General features: G+C 43.3%; 1 protein-coding gene across 4 annotated transcripts in view; it reads right to left on the reverse strand.

The window, feature by feature from the left end:
* The window catches only part of LOC115092720 (disintegrin and metalloproteinase domain-containing protein 9-like), a 978,865-nt gene that overhangs the window by 128,514 nt on the left and 828,404 nt on the right, over positions 1 to 21,947 (reverse strand). For all 4 annotated transcript variants that reach the window (XM_029603963.1, XM_029603962.1, XM_029603965.1 and 1 more), the window contains exon 18: positions 20,283 to 20,394. In XM_029603963.1, coding sequence (XP_029459823.1) covers positions 20,283 to 20,394 — 112 coding nt within the window. The remainder of the gene's footprint in view (positions 1 to 20,282; positions 20,395 to 21,947) is intronic.

A 21,947-nucleotide genomic window follows, 5' to 3' on the forward strand; every position in this document is an offset into this window, starting at 1 on the left:
AGGAGGCATCCCGGAGGGGCTTCTCGGCGGCGTCCCTCCCGCAGGAACACCGCGGAACAGGCCATTGATTCCCCAAGGCGGAACGGGACCATGGAGGTAAGGGCCGGGTCGCGACACTCGCGACCGGGACCGTAACAATAGGGCTCCGTCAGTGATGTCACCCATATGTGAGGACTAGCATCCTGCTTGTCCTGGGATAAACGTTATTGTCAGCCTAGAATAGTTCATGAGCAAATAGATAGTCAATTACCTCATTATTATGGCCGGTCTTTCTATTTTCATAGCTTTTTTGACATATTTAGATCACTTAGTGAGAGGAGGATATTAATGCATTTAAATTTTACTGTACTACTTGGGGGATGCAAGTTTGTAGTGATTGTCCAAGGGCTAGTATCTTATGATGTTGCACATTAGAAGGCATTTCCCAATGTAGTTTAACTTTAGAGGAAAAAATATATAAAGGCAACTAAATTCCTACAATTATTTCCTGAAAACAGAGTCACACTAATGGGTCATTGTACCAGAAAAGTAAGCAGACAGACTGCCACTAATTCCTTTAGGGAAATGAACTTGTAGAATTAATCATCTTAATCCTGGAGTCCCTGTTTCTCTCTACCTAAAAAGAGATAGCTTTTGACAACTTGTAAACAAACAACAGAAAAGATATGTCCTTAGATACTGTACTAACAATCCTCTCTTTAAGGGAAATATCAGAGAAGAAACTGAACACAGGCTAGAACTCTGCACACAGATCTTATCTAAGTCGGAGATAAACTGAAGTCCCACATCCTGAAGAATGTCTAGGGACATAGAGAAAGTTGGTTGTCTCAGGCTAGTGTAGAGTTTCTCAACCAGGCATCTGGAACTCCTTGACGGGTCCTTGAGAAGGCTTCAGGAAGTCTGCCATACCTAACAAAAACTAATGAAAATAAAAATAAAACAGAAATCTATGTCTAATTGTTTAGCTAATTTATATACATAAAATACTTTTGGGGTGGGTGGATGAGGGTAAAAGCGGGACAAATAATTGTTACAATAGGGAAGGGGCCTCAGAAACAGAAAGATTTGAGAATCGTCTAGGCGAGTGGACCAACTAAATTTATATAGTTACATAGATGTCAGCTCAAAAAGACCCAAGTTGTCCATCCAGTCTGTCCAGCAAGCTATTTTTTAATTATTTTATTCTTAGGGTAATTGCTGCTCTGCACAAGTTACCCCATTCAACATGGATTATCCCTTTTCTTCATCCTTTAGCCACTGGGATCATCTGTATTTATCTCATGCCTTTTTGAATTCCTTTATCATCTTTGATCTCACTACCTCTTCCAGGAGGGCATTTCATGCTGCAGAATCTATAAGGAATAGGGAGATTGTGGATGCCTTTCAAGGAGCTCTGCTTAAGCAAATAATGATTGAACCCATGAGGGGAAGAGCAATACTGGACCTGATGCTCACCAATAGAGATAATATCTCTAATATTCAGGTAGGTGCCTATCTGACCACCAGTGATCATCAGATGATATGATTTGATATAATGGCCAAGATGGAGAGAAGTCACACAAAAATCAATGTCCTGGACTTCAAAATTACAGACTTTGTTAAAATGGGAGAGTACCTTCAGGAGGAGCTAAAAGGCTGAGAGAAGATCGGTGAATTGTAACAAAAGTGGGCTAAATAAAAAGGAGCTAAACAAAGGCAGCAAATCTTTATGTAAGAAAATTAAATAAAAGAAAGAGAAAAAGGAATATGATTTGGTTCTCTGAGGTAGCTGAAACAATAAATGCAAAATGATTAGCATTCAAAAAGTACATAGGTACTCAAAAGAGGAACACAGGGAAGAATATCTGATAAAGCTGAAAGTGACAAGTAAAGAAAAGAAATCACGGTAGCAAAACCTTGAGTGGAAGAAAGGATTGCCAAGGAAGTAAAGCGAGATGACAAAACATTTTTCAGATATATCAGAGAAAGGAGGAAGGCTAGAGGTAGTAGTGTGAGACTGAAAGGAAATAAAGGGTTATTGAGTGGAGAAAGATGAGGAAAAAGCAGAAATTTTAAACAAATACCTCAGTTCAGTTTTCACTAAAGAAGACCCTGAAGAAGCAACATTGTTGGTTGGTAAAAGTACATATGGAAGAGAGGTAGATACCAATCTATTTACAGAAGAAAGTGTTTAAGTGGAACTAGCAAAAACCATGGTGCCAGATGAGATATATTCCAGGATACTGAGGGAGCTAAGAGAGGTGTTAACAGGTCCTCTGAAAGACCTGTTCAATAGATCTTTAGAAACAGGAGCGGTGCCACAAGATTCAAGAAGGGCAATTGTGGTCCAGCTTTACAAAAATTACAGCAAATGGAGTCTGGAAACTACAGGCCAGTTAGCCTTTCCTCAGTGGTGGGAAAACTAATGGAGATGCTTCTGAAGGAAAGTATTGTGAACTATTTGCAATGCAGTGGGTTGCATAATCCTAGACAACATGGTTTTACCAAAAAAAGATAATGTCAGACTAACCTGATTGACTTTTTTGACTGGGAGACTAGAAAATTAGATAAAGGACAAGAATTTGATGTTATATATCTGGATTTCAGCAAAGCTTTTGATATTACCCTGCATGGGAGACTCATGAACAAATTGAAAAGCCTGGGCATGGGTCCCAAGGCTGTGGATTGGATCAGAACTTGATTAATTCACAGACAGCGAGTAGTTGTAAATGGAAATTACTCCAAGGAGAGAAGTGTGATAAGTGGAGTACCTCAAGGTTCGGTTCTGGGACCAGTTTTGTTTAATATCTTTGTGAACAATATTGCAGAAGAGCTAGAAGGAAAAGTTTGTCTTTTTGTGGATGACACTAAGATCTGCAACAGAGTACACACATTTAAAGGAATAGAAAAAATGAAAAGTGATCTGAGTAAATTTAAGGACTGGTCTAAGATTTGGCAGCTGGGATTCAATGCCAAGAAGTGCAGAATCATGCATTTGGGGTGCAGAAACCCAAAGGAACTGTACATGATGGGGGCGAAAGTCTGATATGTGCAGATAGGGAAAGAAACTTTGAGGTGATAGGGTCTGATGATCTGAAGGCAACGAAGCAATCTCACATTGACGGCGGTAGCTAAAGCCAGAAGGATGCTGGGCTGTATAGAAAGAGGCATAACCAGCAGGGAAAAGGATGTGATAATGCCCCTGTACAGGTTCTAGGGGTGGCCTTATCTGGAGTACTCTGTTCAGTTCTGGAGATCATATTTCAAAAAGGATAGAGACAGGATGGAAGTGGTTCAGAGAAGGGTGACTAAAATAATGTTGGGTTTGCAACAAAAGAGTTATGAGATGATACTGAAAGACCTAAATATATATACCCTGAAGGAGAACAGCGACAGGGGAGAATAAAGCAAGTTTGCTTACCGTAAACAGTGTTTCCGTAGATAGCAGGATTAATTAGCCATGCTGTCATGGGATCTGTCAATCAGGTCCAGCAGGTGGAGCTTTACAAAGCAGAGATTTAGATTTTAGGTCTCTGTGGCTGCACGCAGGAAAGTAACAGATTCTCCTCAGTCTGTGATTAAGCTGTAGTTCGGAAAGACGGTGACTGCCAGGGAGGAGGGTGGGTCAGCATGGTTAATTCATCCTGCTATCTACGGAAACACCGTTTATGGTAAGCAAACTTGCTTTTCCCATTGATAGCAGGGCTGAATTAGCCATGCTGTCATGGGAGTCCCAAGCTCCCGATCACGTTGTTTATGGTATTTATGTTTGTACATGATCATAAACAGTGTGGCATTCACCGTGTACAAGAGGATAGAGATTGCAGGATTGTGTGCCCTATCTTCGCATCAGTGGCTGCTTGTTGATCAAGGCAGTAGTGCGATGTGAAGGTATGGAGCGATGACCATGTAGCTGTCTTACAAATGTCTATGGGTTGTACATGTTTAAGGTGTGCCAAGGAGGCCGCCACTGCTCTAACTTGATGAGCTTTGGGAACAGAATGTAGCTGTAGCTTCTGTTTGTCATAGCAGAACTTGATGCATTGTGCTATCCAGCTGGAGATGGTGCATTTAGCCACTGGTAGTCCAGGCGCCTTCGGGTCAAAAGAGACAAAGAGTTGAGAAACACTGGAGTCCGAGTTTGTTCTTTCTTTGTAGTATGCTAAAGCTCTTTTGCAGTCTAGCGTATGCAGTAATTTTTCCCTGTCATTTGCATGAGGTTTAGAGAAAAAGATGGGTAGTTCTATGGTCTGATTGAAATGGAATTGAGAAACCACTTTTGGTAGAAAGGATGGGTGAATTTGGAGAACCACTTTTTGGTGATGAAACTGTAAATACGGAGAATAATGGACCAAGGCTTGTAATTCACTGACTCGTCGTGCTGATGTTAATGCAACCAGTAACACCACCTTCTATGTGAGGTATTTAATATGTGCTGAGTCCATAAGCTGTTCAAGAACTATGTTGAGGTTCCACGGAACTGGAGGTTTTGAGATCGGAGGGCGAAGGTGAGTTAATCCCTTAATGAAACAAGATAGTAAGGGGTGATTGGAAATAGGAATATTGTTAAGTGGTCTGTGATATGCCACTATGACACTGAGATGAACTCTAATGGATGAGGTTGCCAGACCAGCTGTGTACAGTGTATGTAGATAATCAATGAGTAACTCAGGTGAACAGTCTTATGGTGGTACACCATTAGACGTGCATGAGGTAGAGTAGCGTTTCCATTTATAGCTATAGTTTTTCCTCGAGAGTTTCCTGGATTCTAACAAAACGGATTGTGCCGAAGTGGAAACTCCCTGTTCTGTTAAAAGGAGCCTCTCAATCTCCATGCTGTCAAATGAAGAGATGAGTGTAGTGGGTGTAGAAGCATTCCTTGATCTTAAAAGAGAAGATCTGGGCAATTCAGTAATCGAATGGGGTCCGTGATGGACAGTCGGAGAAGGAAACTGTACCACGGTTGCCTTGGCCAGGCTGGAGCTATGAGTATCAGTTGAGCCTTGTCTGCTATGCACTTCTGAAGTGTCCTTGTTATGAGTGGTATGGGAGGAAACGATTACAGGAGGCCTGTTGTCCACGGAATGAGGAAGACATCTTGGGCGATCCTGAACTGACTTGGTCTTATCGAGCAGAATTTGGGAACCTGAGTGTTGATTTCAGTTGCAAAGAGATCTATCGCAGGTGTCCCCCATTGCATGAAAATGTCTTGGGCTACCTCCGAATTGAGTGTCCATTTGTGAGGATGAAAGATGCGGCTTAGCCTGTCCGCCCTTGTATTTGCTACTCCTGGCAGATAAGTTGCTTGCAGATGTATGCAATGTTGGTGAGCATGTTTGAAGATTGTCAGGGTCTCCTTGCAAAGGGGCCATGAACCAGATCCTCCTTGCTTGTTGATATAAAACATTGCCACTTGATTGTCTGTGTAGATCATGACTCTGCAGCCCTTTAAGTGATCTTGAAACACTTGTAGCGCATTTCGAATTGCTCTGAGTTGTAATAGATTTATCTGCAGGGTCTGCTCGGAGATTGTCCATAACCCTTGGGTTTCGTAAATCTCAAGATGTGCTCCCCATCCTTTGCGAGACACATCTGTGGTTAAGACTGCATTGTGAGGAGGAGGACTGAATATTGCTCCTTTGGACAGGGTGGAGTGTAGGAGCCACCATGTTATGTCCTGTTTCATCTCGGAAGTCAACAATAGTTTCTGTATCAACGGTTGTGAGTGTTGTTTCCATTGACATTTTAGTACCCATTTCAGGCATCTCATGTGTATCCTGGTGTTGGGCACTCTGAAGACAGCCGCTGCCATATGGCTGAGGACTACCAAAATTTGTCTCGCTGATGGCCTTTGAGTGTTGTTCAATGAGTAGAGAAGTTGACGTAGTTGTGTTATTCTTTCTGTTGGGAGATATGCCCGGTTGCGAATAGTGTCCAGGCCTGCTCCTATGAACTGTAGTCGTTGTGTTGGTTGGAGATGTTATTTCTGAAAATTGATCACTAGTCCCAATTCCTGTAAGCACTGTATCACCCATCAGAGGTGATCAAGTAAGATCTCCGTTGTCGAGGCTATTATTAGCCAATCGTCCAGATATGGAAAGATGATCATACCCTGTTGTCTGAAATGAGCCACCACCACAACCATGCAATTGGTAAAAACCCTGGGTACCGCCGATAGTCTAAAAGGAAGAATTTTGTACTGGTAGTGTTGATGGCTGTAGCGAAGGCATAGGTAACGCTAAGAGGATGGATGGATTGGAATGTGTGTGTACGTATCCTTCAGATCGATGGAACACATCCAGTCGTTGGGTTGAATCAGAGGTAAGATCGATTTCAATGATACCATCTTGAATTTCTCTTTGTTCAGGAATTTGTTCAATTCCCGTAGATCTAATATGGGGAGAAGTTCACCCGACCTTTTGGGTATGAGGAAGTATGGGGAATAGAACCCCTGTTTTTTGGGGTTTTTGGGAAAATTTGTTGAATGGCCTGCTGTTTGCGAAGCAAAGCAATCTCCTCCCCCAGTTGTGGTTGGAAGCTTTGACTCTTTAGAGTGGAAAAGTGAGGTAGTATGGGTTTTGTGGTAAATTGGAGTTGATAGCCATGTCGTACTATCTCTAAATCCCATTGATTGGTTGTTATTTTCTCCCAGGCTGCCAGGCAAGAATGAATTCTGCCAGGTGGTGCTTGATGTAGTGGTGGTGGCTGGTTTATTAAAAAGACGGCGTTGATTTTACTGCAGCAGCCAGTTGTTGTATTTGCTGTCTCTGGTTAAGTGGTTTATCCCTAAGTTGAGTAGTGTTGTTTTGTTGCGGCGGAGAATGCTGGTAAGATGGATACGTCTGTGTACGAAAGGATTGATAAGATCTGTAAGGTCTATGGTTATAGAACTGTCGACGTGTAGATCCTACATAACAACGAGTGGTCGAGTAGTGAGGTTGTGATGTTAAGGATTGGACTGCTAGAGTCTCCTCTTTTAATTTGCTGACTGTGTCTTGAAACCGTTCTCCGAACAGGTTATCTCCTGCACACGGGAGGTTCGTCAGTTTCTCATGTAAATCTTCTTGTATCGTACTAGAGCGTAACCATGCCATCCTACGGGCTGCGATGGCTGTCGCAGACGCCCTGGAAGATGTTTCAAATGCCTCATATATCGACCGTAGAAGGTGTCGAGAACATTCCTCCATGTCATGAAGAGGTGGAGGAATTGAATCTGCCATCGAGTAAAACATACCCTTTGTGGCTTGTATGCACCCATATAGGTATTGTACCATGTAAAATTGATGGTGCATAATTTTATTTTATTTAAAAACTTTTCTATACCGTTGCTAAGTTTAAATACCATCGCAACGGTTTACATGTAGGCACATATTTAATGTAGGTAAGTGTACTACAGTACATTCTAACAGTTGCCTTCAAAGGTTCGGTTACAATATATCAATAGACATAGTTATTTAGCAAAGTAGTTCATGACCAATTGTACCAAGGTACTTACTAGGGATGTGAATCGTTTTTTGACGATTTAAAATATCGTCCGATATATTTTAAATCGTCAAAAATCGTTAGAGCCGCGATACAATAACAATTCCCCCGATTTATCGTCAAAAAATCGTAAATCGGGGGAAGGGGGAGGGCGGGAAAACCGGCACACTAAAACAACCCTAAAACCCACCCCGACCCTTTAAAATAAATCCCCCACCCTCCTGAACCCCCCCAAAATGCCTTAAATTACCTGGGGTCCAGAGGAAGGGTCCCGGTGTGATCTTTTACTCTCGGACCTCCGTGCGTTGTAGAAATGGCACCGGCGCTACCTTTGCCCTGTCATATGACAGGGCAAAGGTAGCGCCGGCGCCATTTTGTTTTTTTGTCCCCCGATGTCAGGAGCGTAGGAGATCGCTCCCGGACCCCCGCTGGACCCCCAGGGACTTTTGGCCAGCTTGGGGGGGCCTCCTGACCCCCACAAGACTTGCCAAAAGTCCAGCGGGGGTCCGGAACGACCTCCTGCAGTCGAATCGTGTTGCCGTACGCTCCTGCCGTCGGGGGACAAAAAAACAAAATGGCGCCGGCGCTACCTTTGCCCTGTCATATGACAGGGCAAAGGTAGCGCCGGCGCCATTTCTACAATGCATGGAGGTCCGAGAGTAAAAGATCACACCGGGACCCTTCCTCTGGACCCCAGGTAATTTAAGGCATTTTGGGGGGGTTCGGGAGGGTGGGGGATTTATTTTAAAGGGTCGGGGTGGGTTTTAGGGTTGTTTTAGTGTGCCGGTTTTCCCGCCCTCCCCCCCCCACTGGACCCCAGGTAATTTAAGGCATTTTGGGGGGGTTCGGGAGGGTGGGGGATTTATTTTAAAGGGTCGGGTGGGTTTTAGGGTTGTTTTAGTGTGCCGGTTTTCCCGCCCTCCCCCCCCACTGGACCCCAGGTAATTTAAGGCATTTTGGAGGGGTTCGGGAGGGTGGGGGATTTATTTTAAAGGGTCGGGGTGGGTTTTAGGGATGTTTTAGTGTGCCGGTTTTCGATTTACACGATATTTATAAAACCCAAACTGCGACGATCCGATTCCCTCCCCCTCCCAGCCGAAATCGATCGTTAAGACGATCGATCACACGATTCACATCTCTAGTACTTACACGGGTAGTTTTATCACACATAGATTTAAGCTTATTGTGGTGTAGAGTTCATAGACTAATCTACGGTAAAGTTCTAAGTACCCTGGGTCGGTGCCTTTCTGTCTTTTCCTGAATTATTTCTCTCTATTCTCTCGTCTCTTTGTAAAATGCTTGTTTAAAAAGCCAAGTTTTTAAACTTTTCTTGAATGCCTTGAGATCACTTTGAAGCCTGATCTCTGGAGGCATTGTGTTCCAGATTATTGGTCCTGCTAGTGACAGGGCTCTTTCTCTCACTTGTGTCAGCCTTGCTATTTTAACTGTTGGGATGGTTAGGAGTGCTTTATTAGCTGATCGGAGGTTCCTGTGTGGAGTGTGTACCCGTAATGCTGTGTTTAGCCAATCTGCTTTCTCATCATAAATTAGTTTGTGAATGATACATAGGGTTTTGTATTTAATTCTGTGTTCAATTGGTAGCCAATGTAACTCTGCTAGGGTTTCAGTTATATGGTCTCTCCTTCTTTTTCCGGTTAGTATTCTAGCCGCTGTGTTCTGAAGAATTTGCAGAGGTCTTAATTAATTTATTTATTTATTTATTTATTTATTTATGGTTTTTTTATATACCGGAGCTCCTGTATACAATACATATCGCTCCGGTTCACAGAGAACAGTAATAATTACTGCCGGGTGGCAGTTTACATGGAACAGTTTACATGGAACAGTTTACAAGGAACAGTTAACATGGCCATTTACATGGAACAAATCAGAATACTCGATCTAAGTAATAAGAAAACAAAACTAATTAGTCTCAACTTTAAACATATAAACATATAAATAAGGCAATTTATAATCTTGTGGCTTTATAAGTGGCTTTATAATCTTGGATAAATAAGGCAGTACATTAGAACCAAAGGGCAATTAATGTCATATATAATATATATATATATATATATAATATAATTAATGTCATATTAGGTAGTCCTAGCATAAGGGCATTGCAGTAGTCCGTGCTGGAGAAGATTAGTGCCTGTAGAACTGTTCGGAAGTCATTTTGAGTTAAGAGTGGTTTAAGTTTTCTAAGTACCATGAGTTTTGCATAACCTTCCTTTACTTTTAGTGATATGTGTTGTTTCAGATTAATTTCAGGATCTATAATTATTCCCAGATTACGTACTTTCCCAGTTAGTTCAATTTTCTGGTTGTCTTTGATTATTATTGAGGTTTGATTGGTTTCAGAATTTTTTCATTCCAAGTGTAAAAATTCTGTTTTATCAATATTAATTACAAGTTCCATTTGTGTCAGTAGTTGTTTTATAATGCTAGGTTTAATGTTTTCTCTAAAGTGTCCTCTATGGGTAGAATTAGTTGGATGTCATCAGCATAAATGTAGTGTATTATTCCTAGTCCTGCAAGTAGGTGGATAATGGCAGCATATATATGTTAAAAAGGGTCGCAGACAGGGTTGATCCCTATGGAACTCCTGTTTTGAGATCAATTTTTTCTGATAATGTGTTGTTGATCTGAACTTGGAAAAACCTGTTTTTTAGATATGAACTGAACCATTTTAATGTTAGGCCTTGTAATCCGATTTTTTCCAGTCTATTTAGTAGTATTTTATGGTTTACTGTATCAAAGGCTGCCGATAGGTCAAGCATTATTAATACGGGCGTTCAACATTGAGTTGTGATATATCTTCCTGCCAAAGTCATCTAAACACCGGTTGTCCTTGCCCGTGGATATGAAGTATGCAACTTTGATTTTTTGAATCTTTGCATCGCAGACTCTACCACAATTGAAGCATGTGGTAGTTGTGGTACAGAGTAAGGCGATGTTTTTTGCATTCGGAATTTTATATCCATTTTCTTGGAAACTGATGATAGAGAGTAAGGTGTTTCCCATGACTTCTGTAAGACCGCATGTAATAATCTTTAGGAGACCAAAGGTTTATGATTTAGGGTCTGTCTCCTTTGGTACCTCCAGATGTAGTATCGTGCCCAATTTTTCTAAACATTTTGGGTATGTCAGGTCCTCTGGAGGTGAATACGGTTCCTGTGGTTGTTCCTGTGGATCTGATGGGAATCCAGTGGATGGCAATGGGGACATTTGCGGAGACTGAGAATCTATAGGGGTCTCTTGTTGTTGAATTGGTGAAATTGGTCATTTTGGCCTTGGGGATGCTAGAGGCTCCACCATCGGTTCTCTGGAAGGATGTATACTGTGTTCCGGGGAACTTGCTGAGAGGTCGTTAGACATCTTAAAGGATGATTCAAGAGTTTTGTAAAACCCTGCCAATGATTGGGATAACTGAAAAAATGCCTCTTTTGTTTGAGGAGGCATTGTTGAACGACCAGATTGTTTTGGTAATTCACCTGGTTTAGGTGGTACCGGATTAATTTTAGGGGAAGCCATTGGTATATCATACTGGTTCCCTACCTTGTCCTCTATGGTCCTAACAGAATTATCTGAGGACGTAGATGCAGCAGAGGAAGTGATTTTATATTATATTGTATATATATATATATATATATATATATATTATAATATATATACTGTTATATTAACCTTGTTGTAATGTAACTTTATGAACTCTGCACTTGGTAATGTTCCGTTATTTTTTGTTCACACCCCTTGTTATATGTAAACCGGCATGATGTGATTTTTAATCACGAATGCCGGTATAGAAAAAAACTCTAAATAAATAAATAAATAAATAAATTTGTATTACCTGTCTACGAGATAAGGAATCTGCACTTCCTGAGTGAGATGACCTAGAAGCGGAAGGGCTCACTGCCCATGTATCTCTCATCTTCGCAGCTTTTTGATGTGAGTGACGTGATCACCTATGGTGATGGTGTGATGATGATCCTGTATGGGTTCCATCTCCCGACAGTGATCGTCTGATTCGTTTTAACTTCACTGCTGTAGAATCAGTCTGAAGAGGTGGAATGAGGTACATCTGGAGACTGATGTCTTCGTTTTACCGCATGTGGTATTGAATGATATATTTGTTTGGACTTTTGTAGTCCACTGTGTGTCAATGTGTGTGCTGTCGAGTGCGCCAATGTCTTCAGCGCCATGTGCGCCGATGTTTTTTGTAAGTTGTGCGCATATACTGACTTGTGCTCATAAGTCACTGACGCCGTGTGCTCAGATGGTTTCGGCGCCATTGTTTTCGGCGCCGAGCTTGCTTCATACAGCTTCGGCAACGTGTGCGCAGATGTCTTCGGTGACTTATGCGCATATGCTTCCTGCGTTGTGCGTGCCGGTGTCTTGTGCGCTGATGTCGATTTGGGAGCAGAAGTATTATGCGCCAATGGTGATTTGGGCGCAGAAGGTACTTCAGGCGCATAAGTTGTCTGTGCCAAAGATTTAGGTGCCGTTGTTTCCTGCGCCAATCGCCGAGGCTCTTTCGGTCCTCTCGGATCCGAAGGCCTATGTCCGCTCGGTAAGTCCTTACCTCCAAGACTGGAGGGTTGAGGATCCCACGAAGACGCTCTTTTTTGTGACGGAGCCGCCGTCAACGAGGGACCCGGTGAAGAATGAGCCTCCGATGGCTAGGAAAACATGAAAAGTTCAAACATTTTGTAGGCTCGTTGTTTTTGGGCTCTTGGGGAAACTCGAGCACAAAAATCACAATTTTGTAAATTATGCTCTGGTCCCAGCCATCGGTAACATCGGTCATGGCCATCCGTGACCGACATTACCTTGCCACAGGCACAGGGTTTAAACCCCAGCTTTTTTGACATTTCAATAAAATAAGAAATTGCTGAGGAGAAGTCAGCCCTCGTGCGATCCCGCTCGCGGAAAAAACAGACTGAGGAGAATCTGTTACTTTCCTGTGCGGGAACACACATGCAGCCGCAGAGAGCTAAAATCTAAATCTCTGCTTTGTAAAGCTCTGCCTCCCGGACCTGATTGACAGATCCCATGACAGCATGGCTAATTCAGCCCTGCTATCGACGGGAAATGATACAGACTTTTAAATATCTGAAAGATATTAATAATGTATAGGAATCCAACTTTTTTTAAAGGAAAGAAAACTATAGAACAATGGGTCATAATATGATGCTGTAAGGGAGTAGGGTCAGAACCAATATCAGGAGGCATTTTTCATAGCAAGGGTGGTGGATTGCACAGAATATAATTTATCACAAAAGTGGAGGCCCTGAAGGGGATGCTCTGAGTTGGCATGAATTAAGAAATCTGTCATGACACTTTCCTCTTACATAGCCTCTCACTGAAGCACCTGAAGATTAATAAGGGAGTCTGACTATAAGTGGATCACTTCTGGGATCTCAGCACATTTTATCTGGCTTCCAGTTCAGAACAGATTTAGATTTAGCATTGCTGGCAAATGCAATCTTGAGCCCAATATTCAGCAATTTATCCAGCTAAGTAGCAGCTGCTAAATATCTGGCTACCATCAATGGCCGCCACTTAGCTAGATAAGCCACTTAACTGGCTGATAGCCGGATATCCAGTGAGTGGGCAATGGACATAAAGCAAAATTGCTTACCTTGTAATAGGTGTTATCCCAGGACAGCAGTAACGGAGCCCTAGTGCGGGAAAACTTCTGTCAAAGTTTCTAGAAACTTTTGACTGGCAGCCTGAGGCTACTGGGCATGCCCAGCATGCCATGATATTCTCTGCCACAGGGGTCTCACTTCAGTCTTGTATGTAGCAATAAGCATTAGCAAAATTAAGAGTAGAAAATAGGAAGGCCCAACTCCGCGGGGTGGCGGGTGGGTTCCGTGAGGACTACATCCTGCTGTCCTGGGATAACACCTATTACAAGGTAAGCAATTTTGCTTTATCCCAGGACAAGCAGGATGCTAGTCCTCACATATGGGTGATTAGCAAGCTAGAGGCTGAGTCATTGTGTAGTGGAATGTTGTTGTTGAATGATTCAGCTGAAGATCACAGCAGTTTGGTTGCAGAAGGAGTTGGGTTTAAACTGGAAATAAATTCTGTAAGACAGATTGTCCATAGGCTGAATCTTGTCTTCCTTGTTTGTCTAAGCAGTAATGAGCTGCAAAAGTGTGAAGAGAAGACCATATTGCTGCTTTACATATGTCAAGAATTGGCACTGAACGATAGTGTGCTACTGAGGTTGACATTGCTCTTACTGAATGTGCCTTTACTCGCCCTTGGAGGGGAAGGCCTGCTTTTTCATAGCAAAACTGTATGCAATCTGCTAGCCAATTGGATAGAGTATGTTTACCCACTGCTTTACCAGGTTTGTTTGGATCATAAGATACAAAGAGCTGATTGGATTTTCTGTGAACTGCAGTTCGGTTTAAATAAAAAGATAGAGTACGTTTACAGTCCAAAGTATGCAAGGCTGCTTCTCCTTGGTGAGAGTGAGGTCTTGGAAAAAATGTGGGTAAAACTATGGATTGGTTCAAGTGGAATTCCGTGACCACTTTGGGAAGGAATTTTGGGTGTGTACGGAGGACCACTTTGTCAAGGAAAAACCTTGTGTAGGGCGCGTATGTGACCAGCGCTTGTAATTCACTAACTCTTCTAGCTGATGAGGAAGATAGTCTTCCATGTGAGAAATTTTATGTCACAGGAGGCTATGGGTTCGAAAGGAGAACGCATAAGTCTTGTTAATACCAGATTCAAGTCCCATTCCACGACTGGAGGTCGAATTGGTGGTTTGAGTTGAGTTAAACCTCTCATAAATCGGCTGACGAGAGGTTGTGTGGAAATTGGTGCATCTCCTACCTTATTATGGTAAGCTGAGATTGCACTTAAATGAACTCTTACGGATGAAGTTTGAAGACCAGAGTCTAAAAAATGGTATAAGTAGTCTAGTAGTGAAGTAATGGTGCAAGTGAAAGGATCAATGTTGTTTTGCTTGCACCAGTAGGTGAATCTTTTCCATTTGGAAGCGTAATTCTTTCTTGTGGAAGGTTTACGTGAAGCTATGAGTACTTGCGAAATATGAGTTGAAAGATTGAGTGGTTGCAATATCAAACTTTCAACATCCATGCTGTCAGGGATAGGGACTGAAGGTTGGGATGTCATAACCGGCCCTGATCCTGAGTTATGAAAGTGGGAGCTATGCCCAGTCAAATTGGATCCCTGACTGAGAGATCCAACAGTGTGGGGAACCATACTTGTCGAGGCCAATACGGGGCTATGAGTATCATGGACCCCTTGTCCTGTTGTAGTTTCACAAGAGTTTTGGTTATGAGTGGTATTGGAGGATACGTGTATAGTAGGCCTGAGTTCCAAGGCAGAGCAAAGGCGTCCTTGGCTGGTTGGTTCTTCTGTATGTGGAGAGAACAGAACTTGTCCACTTTGTGATTGAGATGTGACGCAAAAAGGTCTATCGTTGGTTGCCCCCAACGTTGAAATATCCTGGTCGCTACTGCAGGATCCAGGGACCATTCGTGTGGTTGGAATTGACGACTGAGTCGATCCGCCACTACGTTGTGTATGCCTGCCAGATAAGTGGCTCGTAGGAACATTGAGTGATTCAGAGCCCAGCCCCAAATTTGTGCAGCTTCCTGACACAGGAGATACGAGCCCGTACCTCCCTGTTTGTTGATGTACCACATGGCTACTGTATTGTCTGTTTGAATCAGAATAGTCTTGTGAGAAAGACAGTCCATGAACGCATGCAGTGCATAACGTATAGCTCGAAGTTCCAGAAAATTGATTTGATATGTTGCTTCGAGTTTTGTCCACGTTCCTTGAGTTTGGAGATTGTCTATGTGAGCTCCCCAACCCAAGGTGGATGCATCTGTAGTTAAAGTAATTTGTGGAACTGGTTGTTGGAAGGGTAAGCCCTTGCGCAAGTTGTCCGTGTTGATCCACCAATGGAGCGAAGAGCGCAGTTGGTGGGGTACCTGAATTGGAGAATGTAGTGGTTGAATGGCTTGGATCCATTGTGACCGTAATGTCCATTGGGGTTACTCTCATGGCTAGTCTTGCCATAGGAGTGACATGAACTGTTGAGGCCATGTGTCCTAGTAGAATTAGAATACGATGAGCTGTTGTGTGTGTGCTTGAGAGAATCGAGCGTGCTAGGAAGGCTAATATTTCTGCTCGATCCTCGGGTAGAAAAGCCTTTGCAAGGATGGTGTTCAACTCTGCTCCTATGAATTGGAGCAAGTGAGACGGTGTGAGGTGGGACTTTTGATAATTTATGAGAAATCCCATGGCGTGAAGTAGAGCAATGGTTTGATTGAGAGAATTGATTGCTCCTTGTTGAGACTGACTTCTGATGAGCCAATCGTCTAGATATGGGAAGACATGAACACCTTGTTTGTGCAAGTGTGCTGCTATTACTGCCAGACATTTTGTGAATACTCTGGGAGCAGAGGCAAGTCCGAAGGGCAGTACTCTGTATTGGAAATGTTGATGACCTACCATGAAATGCAGATATTTGCGATGAAGAGGAAATATTAGAATGTGAGCATATGCATCTTGAAGATCCAGAGAACAAAGCCAATCTTCCTTTTGAAGGAGTGGAAGCATGGTACCTAGGGAGACCATTCTGAACTTTTCCTTCTTTAGAAATTTGTTTAGATTTCTGAGGTCTAGGATGGGCCGTAGGCCTCCTGATTTCTTTGGAATGAGGAAATATCGGGAGTAGAATCCTCTGCCCTGCTGAGACTGGGGCACTGGCTCTATGGCCCTGGATTTCAGAAGGGTGGATAATTCTATTTGAAGTTGAGGAATGTGATTTCTGCTGGGAGGAATCAGAGGTGCTTGAAGCTCTGTAGGTATTGTTAGAAAGTTGAGCTTGTAGCCGTGGAGTATGATGGAAAGAACCCATAGATCTGTTGTTATGGTTTTCCATGTGCTGTAGAAATGGGATAATCTGCCTCCCACCGGTAAGTGGGGGTGAGGATTCAGAGATTGGCTGGGTTCTCTGGAGATGTTTTCAAAAACCAGCTGTGGGACCTGTTTGAGCAGGAGGTGCAGGTCTGGTTGTTCTTTGTTGGCGAGGTTGTGACCTGTTCTGGGATCTTGGTTGGCGAGGCCTTGTTGCCAGTGGATAGTATCTTTTAGGACGGTAATAGGGCCTGCGAATATCCCTTCGCTGGGTACGACGTACAGCGTGGGTAGTGGTATCATGAGGCATGGAAGATAACTGCCTTAAGGTCTCCGTATGCTCTTTAAGTTGGGAGACCGCTTCTTGAACTTTAGTGCCAAATAAGTTATCCCCTGCACAGGGTAGGTCTACTAACTTTTCTTGGACCTCTGTTCTGAGGTCTGATGCTTTTAACCAGGCCCATCTGCGAGCACTTATGCCAGAAGCTGCCACTCTTGAGGCTGTCTCAAATGAGTCATAGGCGGCCCTTACTTCATGTTTGCCGGCTTCAAAAGCTTTTTGGATGAGATGTTGCGCTGGCTCTCTGAATTCTTGGGGCAAGGATGGTAGGAACTCCTCCATCTGCTTCCAGAGGTTCCTTTGGTACTGTGTGATGTACAATTGGTAGGCTGCAATCTTAGAATTGAGGATTGCACCTTGAAAAACTTTTCTTCCAAATGTGTCCAAGAACCTATTATCCTTCCCTGGAGGATTAGAGGCGTGCACTCTTGATCTTTTTGCTTTTTTCTGTGCTGATTCTACCACCACAGAAGAATGCGGTAGTTGGGATTTCTGGAACCCTGGTGCAGGTTGGACTAAATAGGTGGGGTCCATTCTTTTATTGATGGGAAGAACAGAGCAAGGATGTTCCCACATTCTTTGTTGAAGTTGAAGGAGAATATCATGGATAGGTATTGCCATGACTTGCTTGGGGGGATCTACGAATTGTAGCACCTCAACAGTTTGGTGACGGAGATCCTGCTCAGATTCTAATTTAAATGGAATAGAGTCGGCCATCTCTTGGATAAAAGAGGAGAAAGTAAGGTCTTCTGGTGGAGACTGCTTTCTTGGTTGAGGAGGAGACGGGTCAGACATGAAGGTTTCTGAGGTGTCAGATTGTGTGTCGCTCCAGGAATCATATTCTGGAGTATGAGGACCTGATTTTTTAGCTGGATATGGAGGAGGTACACCAGAAGGTCCTGGAATGGGTTCTTGTGGAGAAGCCTCCTCTTCCACCGGGTTTGAAGGTAGAGAATCCAGAAGATCCTGATATTTTTTCTGAAGTATCGAATATAATCTTGCTTCAGATGATGGATCCTCTATAGAGGAAAGCGGCATCGTAGATTTGGTCTTTGTCATCGCTGACATCGGTGTCTTGTCTCTCGATGACTGCCCGGTACCCATGGTGGGTGTATACGGCGATGCCTGATGTAAACGAGCAGGAAGCATCGATGGTATACTGGATGAAAAAATAGGCATCGATGAGGGCATCGAAGTGAATGCCGTCATTCGTACTGGAGGAAGGAAGGAGTCCGGAAACCGGACGGAGCCTTGCGGTGCTGTGTTTGTTGTCGACATGGCAATGAGTGGAATAGATCCGGTGGCCGATGTCGAGTAAGCCTCCGTTGTCGAGGCAATGGCTGGCATCGGGCTCGTGCCCGGCATCGGGACGGTGCCCGGCATCAAGAGAGCACCCGGCATTGAGACAGGTCCCGGCATCGGGAGAGCTCCCGGCATGAGGTCGATACCCGGCATCGGGTCAGTACCCGGCATCGGGAAATGTCCCGGAATCGCTGGCACCATCGATGGAAGAGACTTCGGTACTGATTGTACCGGCATCGGTGAAGTCGATGTTAAAGGGGACGTCACCGGCATCGGCAGAGGTGCCGGTAGTTGTTCCTTAATCGCTTGTAAAACTGCCTCTTTTATGTAGGCCTGCGATGTCCTTGTGGCATCGATGAGGTGGTGCCACCGGTGGAAGTGTCGATGCCTCCGTACGCTGTGGAAGTGACGTCGGAGTAGGCCCTTCAGGCACCGAGGGTATAGTAAGTTTAGGCCGTTTTGGTAACGGTTCTCCTCGGTCAAGTGCCGACGGTGAGGTCGGGGCGTGTCTGTGGCGATGTTTGTGTTTAGGTTGGACGTCTACTGCCGAGCGTATCGACGATGTCGACGGGGTAGGGGAGGATTTATCTCCGGAACCGTCAGTTCGGCGCTTTTTTAACAGTACCTTTTTCGATACTCCGGATGGCGAAGATTTCGAAGAAGTTGCTGGAGAAGGAGTCAGTTGTAAGCTGAATAGCTGCTGGATCTTCTCCTGGCGGAGCTTACGACCTTTTGGCGTCATCTCTTGACATTTCTCACACGATGAAATGTCATGTTTTCTCCGAGACATCAAACGCACTCTTCGTGCGGATCGGTAACCGACATTGTGCGGTTACAATTTGGGCATTTTTTGAACCCTGAGGACATCTTGACATCGACAGCCGTCGATGACAGGAATTGAATTTTCTTTTTTTTTTTTTGTTTTGTTTGTTTTTTAAAAAACCGAAATAATTCACCAGCCGGTGATATAGGAAAAATTTTTGAGACCCCTAATGGAGAGAAGTATATATTAGAATTGTAACACTGAGGTAACTCAGAGGGCTCCGATATCCGTGCTGCTGTCCAGTTGCGCGGAAAAACGAAGACTGAAGTGAGACCCCTGTGGCAGAGAATATCTTGGCATGCTGGGCATGCCCAGTAGCCTCAGGCTGCCAGTCAAAAGTTTCTAGAAACTTTGACAGAAGTTTTCCCGCACTAGGGCTCCGTTACTGACGTCACCCATATGTGAGGACTAGCATCCTGCTTGTCCTGGGATAACAGGGTGGCACTAAGCCGGATAACTTAGCCGGATAAGTGCTGATATTTGGACTTATCCAGTTAAGTTCATTGGATAAGTTAGACCTGCTGTAGACTAGGTCTAACTTAACTGGTAGTAACTTATCCAACTAAGCAGTGCTTTTTGATGGGATATTCAGCAGCAGAGCCAAGCTGCCGAATATCCCAGATAAATTAGCGAGATAAAGTTTTATTCAGCTAACTTACCTAGTCGATTTCATTTAAATATCTACCTCTTTATGATTACCTATGAGAAACTTGTTGTTTCTGGATTGTTAACAGTTCATGAATTTTATAACCTGCTCTAATATCATCTCATACACAATAATTAAGAAATGATTGAAAAAAATTAAGAATAACAACAAGATGTTGCAAAGAAATGTAATAAAAACTTTATTCTGGTGCGGTTAATATGTTTTACTCCTAGGGAACCAGAAAAGGTTTGTGGAATGGGTAACATAAAGAATCTGTACAAAAAGAAAGTCAATAACCAACAAATGCCAACATTGAACAAAAAAAAAATACTGAAGATTTTTAAAAGTGAGAAAATGTAATCAAGACGGAAAATTATTCTGGAGGCTACCTTTACTGGGAAAACAAAATGGAATTGAGGAGCTCATTTCCAATGCCTAAGGCTACCTTACATTTGTTAGCTGTTAGGAAGATCCAATTTATGAGAAGTTCCTTTATAGATTGTGTGACCCCATCAATGTGACTCTATTAGGAATGCTTATCTATGAAAAAAACATGTGACTACCTATGGGGTCCCTTTCATGGTGTTGGCTCTATTGCAGTAAGAAACCTTATACATTGCATTTTTCCAATCAAACTCCACTCAATCCACTGAGTCTTTTCCATGGGTGGAATGTTAGGAGTAGTGTTGGAGACAGATGTTTTTGGAAGAGCAAGAATGTAATTGATTTAAAAAATTGTAGCAAGAGTTTTAAAAGAAAAGGATAGCAAAGAGAATTTATTTGGTAATATTACTAACCACCATTGTCAAGCGCAAGTCTTGTGTCAATACTGCCCCCTTTTCCTTTGATGTTACAATTTGGAGGAGCCCAGCCTATATTACAGTGGCAGTTGCCCTTAGAATTGCACACCTGGAATACAGAAAAAGAATTACCTGTAGAAATGGCCATCATTATCCTTGTTTCTGGTTGACTGAGTAAGGCAGTATAATGGCACTACCAGAATTAAAACAACATGAAATAAGAATGGCTGCTGTCATCAGTGTATCTGTACTACAGTACAATGTTTACAGACCCATACTTGGCAAGCCAAGAGACCCCAGTCTGATTCCTCTATTACTCACTTTGTGGCCAGAAGCATGTCACAAGCAATGGTCACTGATATTAACTGCTCTTGCCAAAAAGTAAAGTTTAATATAACTGTAACCCACCTTACACCAGTGTACATAAAATGATGAGAAGTACTGACCTTAGATGAAAGAGGTTAGACTCCCAAATTTATTTACTTTGTTTCAAATAATGGATCATGCAGATGGTGAAATGGACCCAGATGAAAATACCAAGGGTAGCTCACATTCTCTTGACTAGTCAAGGAAAATATCACCCTCCTCCCCTCCATGGTCCTTGGCTTGAGTAACTATTCCACAGTGCTGGCACAAATAAAGCATTAACACAGAATCATATCACACTCTCATATATTTCTGGTTTTATGGCCAGACACTATATACAGAATAGAAAGTAAGTGTTGCTTACCTGTAACAGGTGTTCTCACAGGACAGCAGGATGTTAGTCCTCACATATGGGTGACATCACAGGATGGAGCCCTGTACGGAAAACTTTTCTGTCAAAGTTTCTACAAAGCTTTGACAATGGCGCACTAAGTGCACTGAGCATGCTCAGCCCGCAATTATCCCTGTGAGCCACAGGTGTCTCCCTCAGTCTCGTCTTATAGCTAACAGTGCAAGCGAAACTAAAATAAAAGTAAAAACGTATACAGACCCAACTCCGCGGGGTGGTGGGTGGGTTTCGTGAGGACTAACATCCTGTGTCCTGTTACAGGTAAGCAACACTTGCTTTCTCACAGGACAAGCAGGATGGTAGTCCTCACATATGGGTGGGTACTGAGCTGAGGATGCCCGAGAGTGCACCAAATGCACCCAAGACGCACGAAAGGCGCAATGATGGGGGTGGAATTTGGAACGGAGGGCATCCTGAAACCCGTAACAGGTTGGTGGAAGGATGTTGGGTAGTGAAACCGAAAAGAATAAGAGTAGATGGACTGGCCAAACATGGAGCATGGCGGCTAGATGTATGTAAGCAATAATGAGCTGCGAAGGTATGGAGAGAACTCCAGGTTGCAGCCTGATAAATATGTACAAGCAGCAGCGGCCGAGGAGAAGCTATTAAGGCTGGGACGGACGCAACAGAGTGTGGTTACACACAGTGTTGTGGTGAAATGCCTGCTTATTGGTAGGAAAAGAGATAAAGACCGTCAATTAGAAGGAATAGGTCTGTTTGCCCACTGGAACTCGCAGTTTCACTCTTGCCACAGAAGGAAAGAGGTAAGTGGAATTCCTATGGAATGTGGTGCGATCTAGATAGAATGCAAGTGCACTATTAATGTCCAAGAAGTGGAAAAAATCCTCTCGCTTTGGTGAGAGAGAGATGTTGGGAAAAATGGGCAG

The sequence above is a fragment of the Rhinatrema bivittatum genome, chromosome 5 (assembly GCF_901001135.1).
Source record: "Rhinatrema bivittatum chromosome 5, aRhiBiv1.1, whole genome shotgun sequence".
In the NCBI taxonomy this organism is placed as follows: Eukaryota; Metazoa; Chordata; class Amphibia; order Gymnophiona; family Rhinatrematidae; genus Rhinatrema; species Rhinatrema bivittatum.